The sequence below is a fragment of the Podarcis cretensis genome (genome assembly GCF_951804945.1).
Source record: "Podarcis cretensis genome assembly, chromosome: 1".
Taxonomy (NCBI): Eukaryota; Metazoa; Chordata; class Lepidosauria; order Squamata; family Lacertidae; genus Podarcis; species Podarcis cretensis.
The window spans coordinates 108,324,237-108,341,900 of NC_137170.1; the positions used below are offsets into that span (position 1 = coordinate 108,324,237).

Sequence of the window (17,664 nt, forward strand, 5' to 3'; positions counted from 1 at the left end):
CTGAGGTCACCTGGGTGTCCAATGAAAGAAGTGAATGTAGGAATGCCTCCGAACTACATACCTCTTCCCTCAGAAAGAGCATACCTCTCCCTAATTCTCAGACCACATAACCACTCATTGAAAATGTCTAGTCATGGCAAGATTCAGCCTTAGTGTGTTGGTTGGCCCTCATCCAGCTACCAGAATGTCACCATTTCACCATGTTGAATCATACCTATGGTCACTGATTTTATATATCTGAAAAGTAATGAACAAGAAACTCAAGTATTTAACAAGGAACTTTATTTGAACCATGCAATTCTTAACAATGATGTTAAAAATGCCTGTTGCTCTCAGTTTCAATTCCCTGCTTGGCGTTCCCCAGACTTGTCATAAAACCACCCACACAGAACATTTTAATTCCTGTTCTTGGTCACCTCACCAAAAAGTCACAATGGTTTCCCCTCGCTACCTCCCTGTCAGAATGGTTGTGTGAATCTGATAAGAAAATCAGTTTCAGAAGATGAATGTGGAAACGAAAAGTCTCGTTAATTCTTGGTTTCTCAAAGCATTTGAAATTGAGAAACTCTTTATAAGCATTATAATAGCCTCTAATTTTACCTCAGCCTGTTTATTCACCTGAGGTGCTTCCCTTAAGGTTAGTTCCCCCACTTAACATTTTTCAGGAGTGGACTCTTACTTTTTTTTATTCAGGCCATCTGTTAAACATGAAAGCCCTTTTATTTGTGCCAATTCTATTAATTTCCCCCTTCTTACTGAGGAACTGTTGCTACTGGAAAAGTTGCTATCTGCACTAACAAGAGCTGGTTCATTAAACAGTATCATCTGCAACAATTTGGATATGCAAATTTTCTCCCTGTTTTACTGGTTGAAAATGAACTTCAATGGGATTTTAAAGGGTTTTCAGTTGCCTTTCATTATATTAGCTAAAATATACAGATTGGAGGAGGAAGAAAAAGGAAGGCAAACCTATTCTCATTTTGCATCGCACAATCTCTCACTCAAACACAAACACACACACACAGTTTATACCCAATGTGGTTTTTTTTAAAAAAAGTTATAACAATATATCAACCAAAGAATGTTAACAACTGAAGTACATATATTTTAATACTGTAGTCATTTACAAACATGATGTTAACATTCAGTCTGTATATTAATTGATACTAGTATGCAGTGTTGATGTTCTCAGTTGCTGACTGGAATGTGATGGAACAATATTTGACAGACAAAATTGTGAGAACTAGTTTTGTGAGAATTGTGGACATACAGTTATTTATTTGTGAGATGAGTAAATCTGGTTCTAGTCTGGATTTCAAGTTTTTGAAATGTAAAACAGTGTTTCAGCCTTTTTATTAACAATGCATATGTTGCTAACAGTTCCAACACCGGCTACCAAAGCTCTCCAGAGGATTCGCCATGTTCAGTGGGGTTTTCTCCCAAGAAAATGTGAAAAGTATTGCCACCTTAGTTTTAAAGTAGCTCCTGGACTCATTTTGTCAATGCCCATAATGTAAGACTAATACAACTAGCTGGTGCAAATGTATGCAGTTATTTTCTCTCAACACAGAATGATAGGATAGGAAAACAGACAGGAAGTGGGTTTCAAAGGTGGTGTAGTTCATGCTCACAGAACCCTTTAAAAACAGAGATCATAGCAATTGCAACGAGTTATAACTTTATTCTTGTAACGGTATCTTCAAGTCTACTCTATTTGTCAGGAAATCACCAGAATGGAGAAACATCTTGATTATTCTGTGTGTGTGCTTTAAAGAGATTACAAATTAGTCCAGGACTATCTAAAAGGTCACCAATGTTATGCCCATGTTGTGGCAGTGTGTCCTATGGCACCCACAAAAACGTCTTAATAAATATCCCCTCAAAAATGTTTCTTCTCCCTGCTCAGTTCCTGTTTGCACTGGCTCACATTGAACACACCCTCTTAAACATGTTTCCACATTTCACTGGATGCCAGGATTTGACACCCATCTTCCCATCTGTTCAGAACTGAGGAGAAATGCCAAGAGCCTCTCTCTGTGACAGTGGCTGATGTGCCTTCCCCACCCCACAGCTGTGAGGAGAAGCTCACACCATTCTGTGGTCCTGTCTGTTTTCTTCTCTTTTAGATGTGGAAGACATGCCCTCATAGCAGCAGTTTTGTGTTATGCCATGACCCCATGGCAGCCATTTTATGACTGGTGCCCGCAACACTCTTTCAGTGTTCAAAATGTGCCTGCTGGCTGCCAAAGGTTGGCGTCCCCTAGCTGTTTCTTCCATTTCAGTACCAAAAAATGGATAGGGGGGATGGGAAACTATCTCTAAAATACCTTTTTCGATTGAGCTATGTTAAAGTTATTACACTGCTGATTTAAGTTAGTACATGTATTGTTGTGGTTACATTTCTGAGGTGCAGACAAATTGCACATACTAGCGCCAATCCAATGAAAGTTAGTTGTAATTTATGACTGCAATCCTAGAAACACTTGTGGGATTAAGTCCAGTTGAACTCAATGGGACTTACTTTTGAGCAGACATGCATCAGTCCCACCAAAAGCAGTAGGAGTGAAGTTAGTCATGACTAACTTGTTCTGTTAGTTTCAATGAGACTTCCGGCCCAAGCGTATCCACATGCTATGTACTCAGAAGCAAGTCCCCTAATAGTCCAACAGACAGTACTCCCAGATAACAATGCATAAACCTGCAGCCATGCAGTCCCATCCTATGCATATCTATCTGGAAGTAAATGTGATCAATAGAGCTTGTTCCCAAACAGAAAGGGTGTATAGGGTTGTAGCCTTAGATTACAGGTAAGCTTAGGTTGGATCGAAGCTGCAAAATATATTTTGATAACTTGATATTACAGGTGGATAAATGTCTGGCATTGGGGAGGGGAGGAGAATCGCAGCATGCCCATCAAATCCTCTGCCTCAGTTTTATGAATGCATCATGGACTCAAATTCATCAATTCTCTGTTTAGTGTTTCCTTTCCGGATCTTCCGGTAAGATATTGTATTGTATCGAGAATAACTGTGCCTGGAGATATCATTTTTCTTCACCAAGCTCGGCTGCTCAGCAGGTTTCTCAGTCTGAGAGTTACAGCTGGCACTGGCAGAAAGGAAATCCTTGCTGCCGCTCTCCAGCCTCTTTTTATGTTTATCCTCATTGCTTTCCTTCTGCATTATTTCTTCAGTGTCATCGAAGTCTTCCTCTACCATGGTTTCATTTTCTTCTAGTTGTGTTTCCTTTTTCATTGGCTCCTTGGGTTCACTCAGCTCCGCCTCTTCCTGTTCCTCCACCACCACCACCTCATTAGTGCTGTAGACTTCTTCAGTCTGGGGTTCCTCCATCTTTCTTTCTTCCATCTTAGCTACTTTATGGTCTATAGTGCTCACAGGATGCTCCTCCTCATAAAAGCCTGTAACAGATAACAGTGGGGTTACAGTGCAGTAGAGCTAGGGTAAAAGTATGGTGGCAAGGAGGCTGAGATGCAAACCTGGGAAATCCCTTGTTTAAAATTTGCCATTACCTCAGTAGGTGGCCCATGGGCATCCACTGTCTCTCAGCCATACTCACAACCTACCTGCTATTTAAGACTAATAATACTGACAGGCTTGGCGTGAGGAATACTGAGATAATATATGTGGAAGCAGAATCAGAAGAGGTTTTGTCTTTGTAAAAACTGAAGTACCAGTGCACATATTTTGATTAAAAAAATTTAGTGGGTGCCAGTACAAAATGGCTGCAATGAGCAGCAAAAAAAAGAGGCGATGGTACTTTGGACCAGTGAGTACTGTCACAAAAAAGCAACATCATCATCATCATCATCAACAACAACAATATTGTACTATAGAATAATGAGATTGTATGGCCATGGTCCACATACAACACCAGCATACTAAAGAGTCTACCAGTGCCCTACAGATCAATCTAAACATTCATAGGAGTGGGGAATGTTGTTCCCCCATCTGCTTTTCATGCTTTTTCTGAAATATATAAAGTAACTGTGCCTACATTCCTATACACCAGGGCTGGGGGACCTGCTTGACTACATCTCCCATCATCCCTGATCATGCTTGGCTGGGCTGATGGGAGTTTATAAGCAAATGGACTAGAGACCCCATGCACTCTTCTCCACCATCCTTACCACCCTATTTTTCAACACTACAGTACTTCTAAGGAGGCCCAGTGGAGCAACTTGAATCCTGAAGCATGACCTCTCTAGCAATATGCTTGCACTAGCAAATTGTTAGTGAGGCATCCATAAAAGGGAAAGAGGGACACAGGAAGGGCAGGAGTTTACCAGAAATGGATAACAAGAAATAGGAACTGTCCCCGGAGCAGATGGTCTTATCATCAGTATTTTGCAAAAATTTATAACCATCTAATTTTCCCATTCCACCACCACCACACACAAACAAATTAGCAAGATAACTGAGGTGTAACATACAGTGCTTGAAAGTCTTGAAACAGATATTTACTAAACGTGGCACAGATTGCTATATTTTCTTGACTCAAAGTGCAACTGTCTGCAAACAGCCACTTTTCTCAACCTTCTTATTAGGGTAATATGCCTGGAATTTTTCAGACAATATCTGGTCAGTAGGGGGATTCTGAGAGGTCAGCAGGTGGAATCTGGTATCTTTTTGACCGGTCAGGAGGTGGTACCATAGGAGAGCAGCCTAGTTTGATTCTGGCTTACTCAGCAAAATACCTGATATAGACTGACCACCTATGCATTCCCAACAAATAGAAATGCACCCTCTACCCAATAAAAGGACAAAAGATGATATAGATTTGTATAAAATAGGCTTATGCTAATCTATATGTTCAGGTGCACATTTAGAAATTACCCTAATCGAAACAGAAGCGCATTACACAGTGGGAAAGACTGTGATGACGTGACCTGTCTTGCCTGCTCAGTCTCCTGTTCTGGTGGTAACTGTTGATGGCAAATGCTCTCCCTTCTTATGGTTCTTAACCTTGAAACGAGATTTAAACCACGCAGCCCTTCAAACCCAGGACTGTCCTCTGTAAGTAGGACACATGGTCACTCTATCCTGATATCTAACTGGGCAAACATACTGAATAAGCAGCAGACTATTCAACTCTTGGTTGGGCCTAGTAGTGTTACAGTGGCTTCAGGCCTTCCTGGAGAATCGGCCTCAGAAGGTGGTACTGAGAAGCTTATTTTCCACCCTCTGGCCAGTAGACTATGGGGTGCCTGCTGGGGAAAGTCATCTAGAGGTTTGAGTCACAGCAACATCAGCATGCAGGTGACAGTCATTTCTACCTCTTGTTTCCAACTACTTGAAAAGTGTGTGTGTGCACCCCACTGAAGTGCAGTGTGGCTTACTAGATAGCTCAATGGTAGGATAGCCAGAGAAAGACATAGTGTCCCATTCAATTGTCTACAGCAGGACCAGGGAATCTCTGACCATCCCAATGCTGTTGGACTCTAACTCCCATCAGCCCCAGCCAACATGGCCAATGGTCAGGAATGATGGGAGTTGTGGTCCAAGAACATCTGGAAGGCCACAGGTTCACCATCCCTGGCCTAGAGTCCAGACTGAATGAGTAAACACTAACATCTGGCTGTGATTAAAGGAATGCCATATTGAAGATAACTGCTCGGCCTTCTATTGTAGCTTCTTTCAAGATTTGGAGTATTTTGCCAGTCATTTTATAAAAGTTCAGTGCACTTCTGTAAGCTCTGCGGAGGGTGCACACGCTGATAAAATAGCATCACTTTGTGCCCCTCTGTGTGGCACTGGATATTGATGGCTTTTCACATGTAGTTAAAGTGGATCTAAATGTATGGAATGACTTGCCAACTGTTTTTATGCAAAATCCAAATAACCGGTGTTAATGCGTTGTCAAGATTGTGAAATCGCACACTTAGCAGGCATAAAGCTATAAAAGCAAAAAAGCCTTCTCTTATCAAACTTGATTCAACCTGAACTATTGGGTCACATTTCTACAAGCTTCCTGCATGGATGTTCAAGGTGAGAAGGGGTGTCAAAAGCCCTTCCTAAAATAGTCACCAGAACATAGGCATACATACAACTTCCTGATACTCCTGGAGAAAATATTTAAAGGTGGAAGGAACCATAACCCACTTTGGGAGAGACATATTAATTCAGTACCATCCCCATTTCACTTGTAATTTTCAAATAGGGCAGGCATCTATTTAAATTAATAGGAGTACCCAATGTGGTTTCAGTTGTGGGACTATACAATCCTATGCACACTTGTTAGGGAGCAAGTCTCACTGAACTTAATGGGACCTATATCCACATAAACATGTGCAGGGCTGAGCTGTGTGACTAGCAGGAATGTCGCAACCCCTGGAGAGCCACATAAAAAATGATGTTAGCAAAATTTGCCAGATTATTCACTGGATGAAGAAGAGCTGTATGGGTCAGGGCAGAAACTCCTCATGGTATTTTTAGACTTCAGCCCTATACACTCTTACCTGGGAGTAGGTGCCAATGAACCAAAAAAACATAAAAGTTACTTCTGAGTAGACCTAGGCTGTGTACACACCATATATTTTAAAGAACATGGCTTTCCCCCCAAAGCATCCTAGTATTCTGTAGTTTAGGCCTCACAGAGCTACAATTCCTAGCACCCTTTACAAACTACAGCTCTCAGAATTGGGGGAAGCTGTGTGATTTAAATATGTTTTAAGCGTATGGTTTGCATGCAGCCATACATACCATTGCACTGTTACTCATATTAGATAGAACTCAACATGGACAAGGAATGTGATCTGCAGATAGTTTCTCTGTAGAACTCATAATAAAGAAGAACTTTGCAAGTGTTGCATTCAAACCGGCAGCTATTGGAGTTTCCAAGTAGATTTTAAACAATTGGTTCATGCCCACTGGTTTTTAAAAAGTATTTGTGAACTATCTGCAGGGGGTTGGACTAGATGATCCTCAGGGTCCCTTCCAACTCTACAATTCTAGGGTTCTAAAGAGTGTTGTTTCAGATCTCTAGAAATATCACAAGCAAAGAGGCTGCCTATATCTGCAGACTTCATGAGAATCTCGATCAGGGAAGTCACTCAGGTGCTTACCTTGCTCTTCCCATAAAAAGAGGCACTGATGATGCCATCTCTTGGACTAGGTACCCTTCCTGCCTTCATATGTCACCTTGGGAATGCAGACAAACACTAATAGTGTGCCATTTCTGAGACTGGTGTTAGGTGTGAACACATATTGCAAGAGCACCATTTCCCCCCCAGCTTTGCCAGAATTGGGATCCTTAACGCTGTGCACAAAAACACGGGAAAGCAAAGGTTCTGGTGGTTCTGGTTAAATATTATCTTACTTCCATTTTGTGTTTCTAACTACAGCCCTTGTTGACCTTTCGCCCCTCATATAAGACATTGGTCCATAAAAGATGAGCAGAGTGGTTTTTGCTATCCTTGCTTAAATTGTTACACAAACTGCCACCAGGGAATCTAAAGTCAAGAGAAAGGTAAATGGCAAATGTACCTTATATACATAGGCATGAACTGTCTAAACATTTGCCTCCTTCTGAAATATAAACTTTCTTAACAGAGCTGTGCCTATGCTAAGGAAACTGAGGGGCACAGAGAGTATCCTCAGATAGAAGATAATGTGCACCAGTTCGATACAAGTATGTACCTCACTCTGTTTAAATTTCTCTGCATAGTTAACAACTTCATGTGAGATTTTCTAGAAGATCACAGCTGAATTCAGATTAACGAAACCAGTTAGCGAATCCAGTTTCAGTCCCTACCAGTGATTATCATCACTGTCCAAGCTGACCACACTGACCATCTGTTAGAAGGTGTGTGCAGAAAAGCAAATAAGATAGGTATCCATGCCCAAAGCCCCAGAAAAAGGAAACCAAATGTGCATCACACTCCATGGGATTCAATCCATCATATATATGTTTAGAAGCCTGTCGTCCCTTGTTTGTTGACAGCGATGGTGTTTGCTCATTAAGTGGAAGCTCATGGGCAGTCAGACCACTTGCATGAATGAGTTCAAACCAGCCATAAAGGTTATGTATCACAGAAGACCATTTAACCATGTAGAGTATATATTGCTTGTCCGTAAGCATGAAATTTTGGCCACTCACTTTGCAACATGCTGCAGTTGCTGCTGTGTCCAGCTTCACACATGCAAAAGCAGCTGCATCATCGCAGCAAGTTGGAAGATATTGCAAGAGGCTTGGCTGCAGTTTCCATTATTAGCAGTTGCCACAACTGGGAAGTGCCACACTCTACTGCAAGTGAAGTTATTACCTTAATTATCATTTCTAAGGCCACAGTAGGGTCCAGATTTTTGTTTATTTGGGTTGTGTGTGTTTTTTACATTCCTTCATCTCCACAGCAAGCTATGGCACCACACAATCCAAGGATCATCAGTGATGGAGACTATATAGAATGTTCTAGAAACTGCAAGAGCAGAACTTGGGTTGTCCATGAAATGTTGACTATTCAGCCTCCACACAAGTGTTTGTACAGTGGTACCTCGGGTTAAGTACTTAATTCATTCTGGAGGTCCGTACTTAACCTGAAACTGTTCTTAACCTGAAGCACCACTTTAGCTAATGGGGCCTCCTGCTGCTGCTGCGCCGCCGGAGCACAATTTCTGTTCTCATCCTGAAGCAAAGTTCTTCTCCTAAAGCACTATTTCTGGGTTAGCGGAGTCTGTAACCTGAAGTGTATGTAACCTGAAGCATATGTAAAACGAGGTACCATTGTAATATAACAGGGTTATTAAACTGGAAGATATATAGGGTTCCTTAAGCAGAGACCTAAACACAGGTCTGCTGCAGGGATTTGCCCCTAGTCTAAGAAAAGGGAGGACATTATCTGGATGTGGGGCTGTGTTTAAACAGGACACAGTTAATTCACTGTGCCTGAACAGTACCTTAAATAGGAGACTACTGGTTATCCCCGATTCAGACTTTGTTTATTGCCGTATAGTCCCTTAACAGGGCTAGCCAAAGCCATCTTGCTTTCTGAGACAAAGAACAAAATGGCACCCTCCCCCATTCTACATGTAGAAGATGTGTCATGGGCCAGGAGTCAGCTTTGCCTGCTGAACAACAGCCTGAAGGGGGAGAAAGCAGAATGACTCCACCTGCAGCTGATCAGCCTTCAAGGACACAGAGGAGAATGTGCTGATGAGAACCAGCTGGCTTCAGGCTTCTTAAAGCAGAGCTTCCAGAAGCAGTCAGATGCCGGTAACAACACTTGGAGTTCTTGGCCCTACCTGGTTGTTTTGACCCTGGACCCTCTGATCATTGGATTCCCTGACTCCTGGACTGTCTGCCCGACCCTAGGACTAGACCAGACTTTGAATGCTGACTCTGTCTCCAGGTAAGTACATCTCAGACTTTTGAATGGCTGGCTTCCCACTCCATTGAGCCCTGCACATTGTTGCTCAGCAACAAAACTATAACAAGCTGACTGGTCTGGTAGTCAAATCTTATTTCCAGCTGTTGCAACAGAATATTTTTATTTATTTATCCTACCCTTATTCCCAAAGGGGTGCAGAGCAGGAAACAATAATAAAACATTTTTTTAAGTTAAACAAAATCTAAACGTTAAAAACAGATTGCCATATTTTTTAAAAATAAAATAAAAATCCTGACATCTGCAAAGTTGTTGAGCAAAATTTGGAGCTGCTTCCACTGCTATTTCCATCGTGTTGCCATACATCCCGTTTTTCCCTGATTCACCAAAATTCCTCCTGATGCCATTTTACACTCAAAAAACAGGACATGTCATGCCCTGCTCACGGTCCTCCTGCCTTCTCTGCCAGTTTGCTGGCTGCTCCTTTAAAGGTTCTGACCTAAACATAAGAAAAGTCCTGCTGGACTGGGCCGCTCACAACCCTAGTAGCCATTCGCAGCCCCCACCCCCCACCCCCATGAATTGGTCTAACCCTCTTTTAAAGACATGTTTGTGAGACCTGAGTCACACTGGGCTGCCTTGAAGAGACTAACCCACCTATCATTATGTGTAGTATTTGTTGTTTATTGTGCAGCAAGTGCACCCAATTGCGTGCATGGCTACTTGGCTAAGCAAGTAGCCATATGGGTTGACCAAACACCACATTGCATATAGTCTCTTTGCATTACCCGAAGATAGGCAGGCTACATGATCATTTATACGGGTGTCGCACACTTGTCGTATTCAACTCCTCTCTGGCTTAATTGGTGCTTTAATGTTGTGACAAAATTCTCCATTCAACTTCTGCCTGTGGTGTCCTAAGTATTAATTAGGTTGAATTGGATAGGTAGTAAAAATGCTGTCTGCAATTTAGAGATAAAGTGCTTGTGCATGGGAGTTGGGGAGGGGAAGGTGTCAAATTTTACTTAATAGGTTTTATTGTGTGCTTGTACAATGCAGTGTGAATGCAGATATGTGTTGGCGGGAAAAGCCATTCTTCATGAGCTGAGCTCTCCAAAATACTGAGGTTTTAAGACTGACAAGGTCAGTTCTGATAAATGTGTAGATTATACCACCACCTTTCTGAAGCCAAGACAGCTGTAAAATTACTATCCTATTTCCCCTAGACTGAAATCGGAAGCACAATGGGACTTGCATATAAGTAAATGTACATAGGAGTATGATCTAACTTGGTCCTAATTACTCTGCCTTTCCTAATGGAGTCTATTATTGGAGTCCAAACCATGATTTTTAGAGATGGGTAGATAAAGAGAGCAGGTGCATACTATTTGTGAGCAAGAATGAATAAATGGGAGAGGGGCGAGGGAGAGACAAATCACCCCTGTTGTGGGGCACAAATTTAGCTGTAGTCTTTCATCCATGCATCTTCTACCTGCAAGTATCACTGACATCCTTCACTGGGATTTAATCATGTATGCAAAGTTGGCTGTCGACCCTGAAGAAATAGCCACCTGTTTTAGTATAAACTCATATTGAATTGAACTCTTATCCCTAGACTGAATTAGCCTCAACTGATTTCCGTGAGAGAGACTTGTGCATGTGCTTAAGCGCCTCATTAAATTAAATTGGATCTTGGTTAGACCGTTAACAAAATCTGTGGCTTTCTTCCTGCTTTTTAAAAAAATAAGGCAGCTCTACTCCTCACCTTCTCTGGATTCTTCTTCCCAGCTTCTTGTGTCCTGGGAAAAGATGTCACTTTCTCTCTCCTTGTTTCCCTCTGGCTCTCCTTTAGAAGATACAAGACAGTGTAAAATTGACATCTCCTACAAAGTGTTTAGTGATTACAGCGGCAATTACTAATCTCTTCAGCCATATAGTGCAGCTTAAACCTTTCTGCCTGGAGTGATCTTTTCCCATTAGATTTTGATCTAGAGCCACTTGCAGCAGAAAATATGTGCCACAGCAATCAATGAACCGACTTCCAGTGAAATGGAATGGAATGCCTTCCCCTCCACAGCGGCGTAGCGTGGGGGGTGCAGGGGGGGCCAGCCGCACTGGGCACAACATCTGGGGGTTAGGGTTAGGGGGCACAAATCCACGGGTTAGGGGGCGCAAATCCATGGGTTAGGGGGCGCAAATTACTTGCCTTGCCCCGGGTGCTGACAACCCACGCTATGCCACTGCCCCTCCATTTTTCTTTTTTGGGAGGTACAGCAAACACTTAGAAGCAAATTCAATTGATAGAAATTAAAACTCAATTAAAATTAGAAAATCAGTGAAAGTGGCACACAATCCAGCCAAAGTTAAGCTACTTGAAACTGCATCAATTTCAAAGAGAGAATGTAGCACATGCTTAAATCTCTCTTGCTTTTAATTCTCATTCATTTCACATCTTAAAGAACGCTTTAAGAAAAACATTTAAAACACTTATATTTCTCACATTTCATGAAAAATAAAAAGATCTCAATATAATAAAGCATCTCACATCACTCCCAAGACAAAAAAAAGGGGGGGATGCATAATCTGGCATTTTACCTTGAAGTTCCTTTATCCCAACCGAAATTTCATACGCTGTGCTCTTTGCTAAATGTTTGCCGCCTCCTCGGTTTCCCTGTGCAAGTGGGGAACCGGGAATAGGCTCTGCGGTTTCGTAAGGAAATATCTCGACAGAATTTGCAATTTGATCAATAATATCAATGACCTGGAGCTGAGGTTTTTCAGAGGGCACGTTCCGATTATATTCAGACATGCTGGTTGGAACCTGGACATCTTCTGTCATGATTCCTGCAGTATCCAAGAGGTTCCTTGCGGATGTGTGTCCAGAGATGATCTGGTAACCCAGAATCGCTGCAGAAATCAAACCATCCACAACTATCCCTCCCCCGCCAAATAGATAGATATATTGAAGAGTCAAGAAGCTTTCCGTCCTCCTGAAGTTGTTGCAGCCAAGCAGGGAATGATGTCAGGATTTGCCTTGGCTTTGTCAGAGGTCCCTTTCCAAGAGGCTTGTCCAATCAGCACTTTTCTTGTCACTTAGAGCCTTTCCCCGTTGCATAATAAAATGCACCATGTCAATTTACATAAACAAACAATCTACAAGCAACAAAGCTTTTTGTGCTGGCATGCAGGAGTGGGGCTTTCAGCATGTCAGCCTGGCAGTAATAAACAGAGATTGTTGTCCTTCTTGTCATAAATGGCCCTTTGTATGCCAGCCTTGTAACAGGAGTGGCGATTGTTCTAAATCTTTAATCCACACCAAGTGACTACCTTGAGTCACATTAGCTGTGAGTTAACCAGCTTAACATTCCCAAACAGGTTAAATGTTCTGCATAAACCTTGAATCGCTCTTGTTCGGACAAGGAGTCCATTGGAAACTTGTTGAAAGTGGGAGGTGAGGGAGGTAGGATTGCATGCAATTGTGTCACTTTCAGCTATCCTTCTTCCAGATAGCTCTGTGTTCCATCTGCTGCCATCACACACCCACGGGCCCAATTATTTCCATTTTTAACCTGTCCTTACCCACAAAAGCTCATAGGTTGTTTTTCTTTTATTGCTTTAAAACAATTGATTTAAATTATATGCTAAAAGGATGGGCATCCAATGCTCCAAAGCAGAGAGATCTTTTAACAATGACTTTAAATAAGAAATTTTGTCTGGTCCAGTTTTTCTTACTGGTTCAAGCATTACAGTTTGGCAAATGGCAACTGTCTTTACCATAGGAAGAGCTCTGGAGGATCAGTCCAAAGCCCAGCCTTTTATTCTCACAATGACAACAGTAATAAATTGTTAAAACAAAATAAAAAAATTCCTTCCAGTAGCACCTTAAAGACCAACTAAGTTAGTTCTTGGTATGAGCTTTCGTGTGCATGCACACTTCTTCAGATACACTGAAACCGAAGTCACCAGACCCACATGAGGAACCCAGGAACCCCATGCCAGCCATGGCATAATTATCTGAAGATAGTTAATCTCATTTGCCTATGTTTATTTCATGTCCGGCTTTGTTTGTACCCCACTTTTCCTCCCAAAAGAAGCTGGTCTATAGAGACCTGACAATTATGAACAAAACGAAATAATGCCAAAACTCAATAAAATTATCAAACAGGACATGGATCTCCCCACTTAGGAGTCCAAGTGTCATATGGCCTCTGACTTTGGAGGTAGAATGCAGCCATCAAGAGTAGTTGCCTTACCCTCCATGTAATGATAGCCTGAAATTTGATAGCTTTATCCTCCATGGACTATCTAATCCTCTTTATTTTATTTATTTTAATTTCCTTCATTAATTAAATTTCTATCCCACCCTTCCACCCAAAGGAGTCCAGGGTGGCAAAAGCCATTGTTAAATCCTGTGGGAGGAAATTCCATCGTTTAATTATATGAAGTTCTTTCTCTTGCCTGTCCGGAACCTTTCAACATTCAATTTCATTAGACAGCCCCAGGTCCTAATATTATAAGAGCAGTGCGGATTAAACCCTACGGAGGCCCCTAAGCAGTCAAAATCTTGGGGTGGGGTGGGGCGGGGCGCCTTGTGTGCACGCTCTAGTGGGATACATTGAACTAAGAAAGCTTGATAGTAATTTACTTACAAGATCAAATCAATATTATTTTGATTCATTGTTTCAGGCTCCTAAAAGGCATGGGGCCATAGGCTGCTGCCTGCTCTGCCTATTTGGTAATCTGGCACTGTATGAGAGGGAGAAAAACTCTCTCTAATCACTTTCTCCATACTGTGCTTAATTTTATATATCTGTATCATGCCCACTATCTGCTTGATTGCCTTTTTTTCGAACTAAAAAGCCCTAATTGTTGTACCCTTTCCTCACATGAGGGGAAAAAGATGGCTGCCCCCCACAACACCACATGTGAGAAGCCACCTTTTCCCTGTACTGCCCTTACCAATAACATGTGATCTCATATCACCATTTCCAGGGACATTTCCAGGCCTGTTTTGCAAGCACATGGCAGTTTTGGACAACTATTTAACTTTAAGGAAGTTAAATAAATAAGAAAAGGGTGATTTCAAGTTTGCTGAATCAGCTCTATTACTGGATTCTTCTTGGGGGAACCTGGTAGCACAACTAGTCACTGTCCAAAGTGGAGGTTGAATTGAAGTGGCTTGGATTTTCCTTGGTAGCACAACTTGTCATGCTACAAAGGAAAAATGGATCACCTGGTTTCATGGATCACCTGATTGATGGATCACCTGATTGATGGTTCAGAGGGGGGCAGGCAGCATATCAAGATATCAGGGAACCCAGGATCTGGCCTGTCAGTCAGATCCAATTCACCCCTGGTTTAGAATCATCTCATATGACTATAATTTTATGAGAAAAAGCAACAACACCCGAACCACTAACACTACAGAGGTGCAAAAAATATAAATCGGCTTCTAAAAGATCTCATTTGAATGTTCTCTAATTTAGACCAGTGCACATGGTAGAGCCATATAAGCATAACTCCCTATCTTGTGGGCTGCTAGGGTGCAAAGGGTTGTTCTTCTTAGCAAAAACCATGAACAGTACATAATGTGTATAGAAACCCTCATATCCCTGGAACAGAATTACAAAGCTAGGGAACAACATACCTACACGCCCTTTCTCATTGGAACATGGTGCTTAGAGGTCCACCACCACCAACCAGTCCTGGTTGGTCTTCAAGATAGAATCCAGAGATATGAAGATCCCAAGATTGGTTTTGTTGTCTACAACTTTGCTAGGCACTTCCCTAGTTTTAGGTGCTGAACAGCAGCCGAAACCCTGTTTTTAATCTGATGCTTCAGGAGTAGTCTGCTTGCTACCAAATCCATGTTTACCTGGAAAGATGTCCCACTGAGTTCAGTGGGGGCTATTCCCAATTTACATAGGCATAGAATTGTTGCCTAGAAGTTTTCTATCAAATCTGGAGAGGCTACAAATGGCTATTGGATAGAGTAATCTTGGTCTTGAGGTCTAAGATTAGTAAATCCCCTGCACCCGCAATTTAAAATTAAGAAATTATCCTGCATCAAACTGACCATAGGCAATTTTCACCTCATCTCAGCTTGATTCCTTACTTGCTTGCTTGAGCCAACTATCTATGTTCTGCTGAATGGACTCATTTATCCTTAATATGCATCTGGCATGGTGCACCTTTTTTTAATAAAAAAAAATACTTATTCTTCATTCTGCTTGTGGATGAAATAGGCTAATCTAGTGCGATGCCAGATTTAGAAGAGTTTGGCCTTAATACATAAGGAGAATATAAACTTCAAGTTCTTTCAACTCTGCAAAGTCTTGTTCTCCTGGAGTTCTGAGTTCAGCCTTTCTCGAGGAGCAGTTGATCCTTAGAAACGGGGTGGGGGTGGAGAGTCAGATTTAAATAAGCAACAGTACAAAGAATGCAACACATTGCGAGATGAATCAGCAGCGCTTATTTTATGCTTCCCATGAGACTAATTATCAAACAACTCCAAATATTAATATACAATCATATCCTGCTACCAGTACATTGCCAATGAAGGAGACCTGGAAGCAGAATCAGTCTGCATGCAGATTACATGGCTACATTAGGAACCATGCATTCAATTTTCATACAATGTGCAATTAAATGAAATGCAGCTACAGTGGTACCTTAGGTTAAGTACTTAATTCATTCGGGAGGTCCATTCTTAACCTGAAACTGTTCTTAACCTGAAGACCACTTTAGCTAATGGGGCCTCCTGCTGCTGCTGCGCCGCCGGAGCAAGATTTCTGTTCTTATCCTGAAACAAAGTTCTTAACCTGAAGCACTATTTCTGGGTTAGCGGAGTCTGTAACCTGAAGCGTATGTAAACCGAGGTACCACTGTATAGCAATACTTTCACGTAATATCCTAGGGATGCTCACATGTTACATTCAGTGTTGTTGAATTATATTTCTATCACACATTTTCTTTCAATGAGCTCAGTTTGATTAGTATATGATCTGTGAACCTATGTACACAAATAGTTTTGTGCAGATTAACTGGTGTACATTCACACAAGCATGTGAATGTGTAGTACATATTTTCATTGCAACACATGAACAAGCTTGTGTGAATGGGGATCTGGGCTACTTGTGGCACATAACAGCTGTATATCTGTGGAGTTTAAGAAGCATACATTGTATAAAAGTCAAACAACATACAGTATTTTTAAGAGAAAAAAACCTACTGGGTTGATGTGTGTATGTATAGAGAAGCCTTCACTATCTCCTTCACTGGCCCAGCATCTAAAGCCACATAAGACAATAACTTGCTTTTTTATATGGCTTCTACTGGAGAAGTCCACCACGGGACTTTAGGCTCCATCAGGTCTTTATATTTTTCCCATACAGCAAAGAGTGACTTTCTTATTATATGGTTGGTAAATTTTTTATGAATTTTCGCTTTTCCATAAATTAGGTAGGCGTGCCATCCCCAACGGTTGTCAAAACCTTCCAGGTCCAGGAGGTCCAAATCCTGCAACATGCACCAATCTTTTAGCCAGGTGAAACAGGCTGCCTCATAGTAAAGTTTTAGGTCGGGTAGGGAAAAGCCTCCTCTCTTTTGTCTATTAAGTTCAGGTGTTTAATCCTAGGTTTCTTCCCTTCCCACAGGAATTTGGAACTTTCTCTTTGCCATATCTTGAGACAACCTGCTTCGCCCAGTATTGGAATCATTTGAAATAAAAAGATTAATTTTGGAAGCACATTCATCTTTATAATGGAAATCCTACCCAGAAATGTTAATTTTAGTTTACTCCAGGTTACAAAGTTTTTTCTAATCTCTAACCAAGTTTTGGTGTAATTATCCTGAAATAAGTTTATGTTCATGGGGGTGATCCAAATACCCAGGTATTTCGCTTTTGAGGAGATTTTCAGGCCCAATATTTTTTCTAAATTGTCCTTTTCTTCTGTGGTTACATTTTTAACAAGCATTTTTGTTTTTGTTATATTCAGCTTGAAGCCTGCCACTTCTCCAAATTCTTTAATCAATTCCAGCACTCTTTTCAGACTTTTTTAGGGTTTTCAGTCATAACAAGTAAATCATCCGCAAAAGCTTTAATTTTATATGTTTTGTTTCCCAGAGTGATGCCTTTAACAAGCTGATCCTTTCTTATCTGATTGTTCAAGACTTCCATCACCAAGATAAATATCAGTGGTGACAGTGGGCAGCCCTATCTGGTTCCCTTGTTTATTTTGCACTCCTCTGTAATTCTTCCGTTGATGATCAATTTTGCATGTTGTTCCGAATAGATGGCATTTATTCCTTTACAAATATTTTCTCGC

The 17,664-nt window shown here is 41.4% G+C and overlaps 1 protein-coding gene across 1 annotated transcript; it reads right to left on the reverse strand.

Moving 5' to 3' along the window:
* Positions 1-265: 265 nt before the first annotated feature.
* On the reverse strand, positions 266-12,531 carry ERMN (ermin). The gene is made up of 3 exons (XM_079982818.1): positions 11,933-12,531; positions 11,103-11,183; positions 266-3,415 (listed from the first exon to the last, which is right to left on the reverse strand). Exons 1-3 carry the CDS (start codon positions 12,174-12,176, stop codon positions 2,934-2,936), a joined length of 807 nt encoding a protein of 268 aa, XP_079838944.1. The 5' UTR covers positions 12,177-12,531; the 3' UTR covers positions 266-2,933.
* Positions 12,532-17,664: the final 5,133 nt, after the last annotated feature.

Excerpts from the sequence above, each read along its gene's own strand:
- ERMN (XM_079982818.1), bottom strand. The coding sequence starts at position 12,176 with ATGACAGAAGATGTCCAGGTTCCAACCAGCATGTCTGAATATAATCGG. Across the intron at positions 11,184-11,932 it reads TGGGATAAAGGAACTTCAAG|GAGAGCCAGAGGGAAACAAG; the intron begins GTAAAATGCCAG and ends TATCTTCTAAAG. Across the intron at positions 3,416-11,102 it reads GGAAGAAGAATCCAGAGAAG|GCTTTTATGAGGAGGAGCAT; the intron begins GTGAGGAGTAGA and ends TATCTGTTACAG.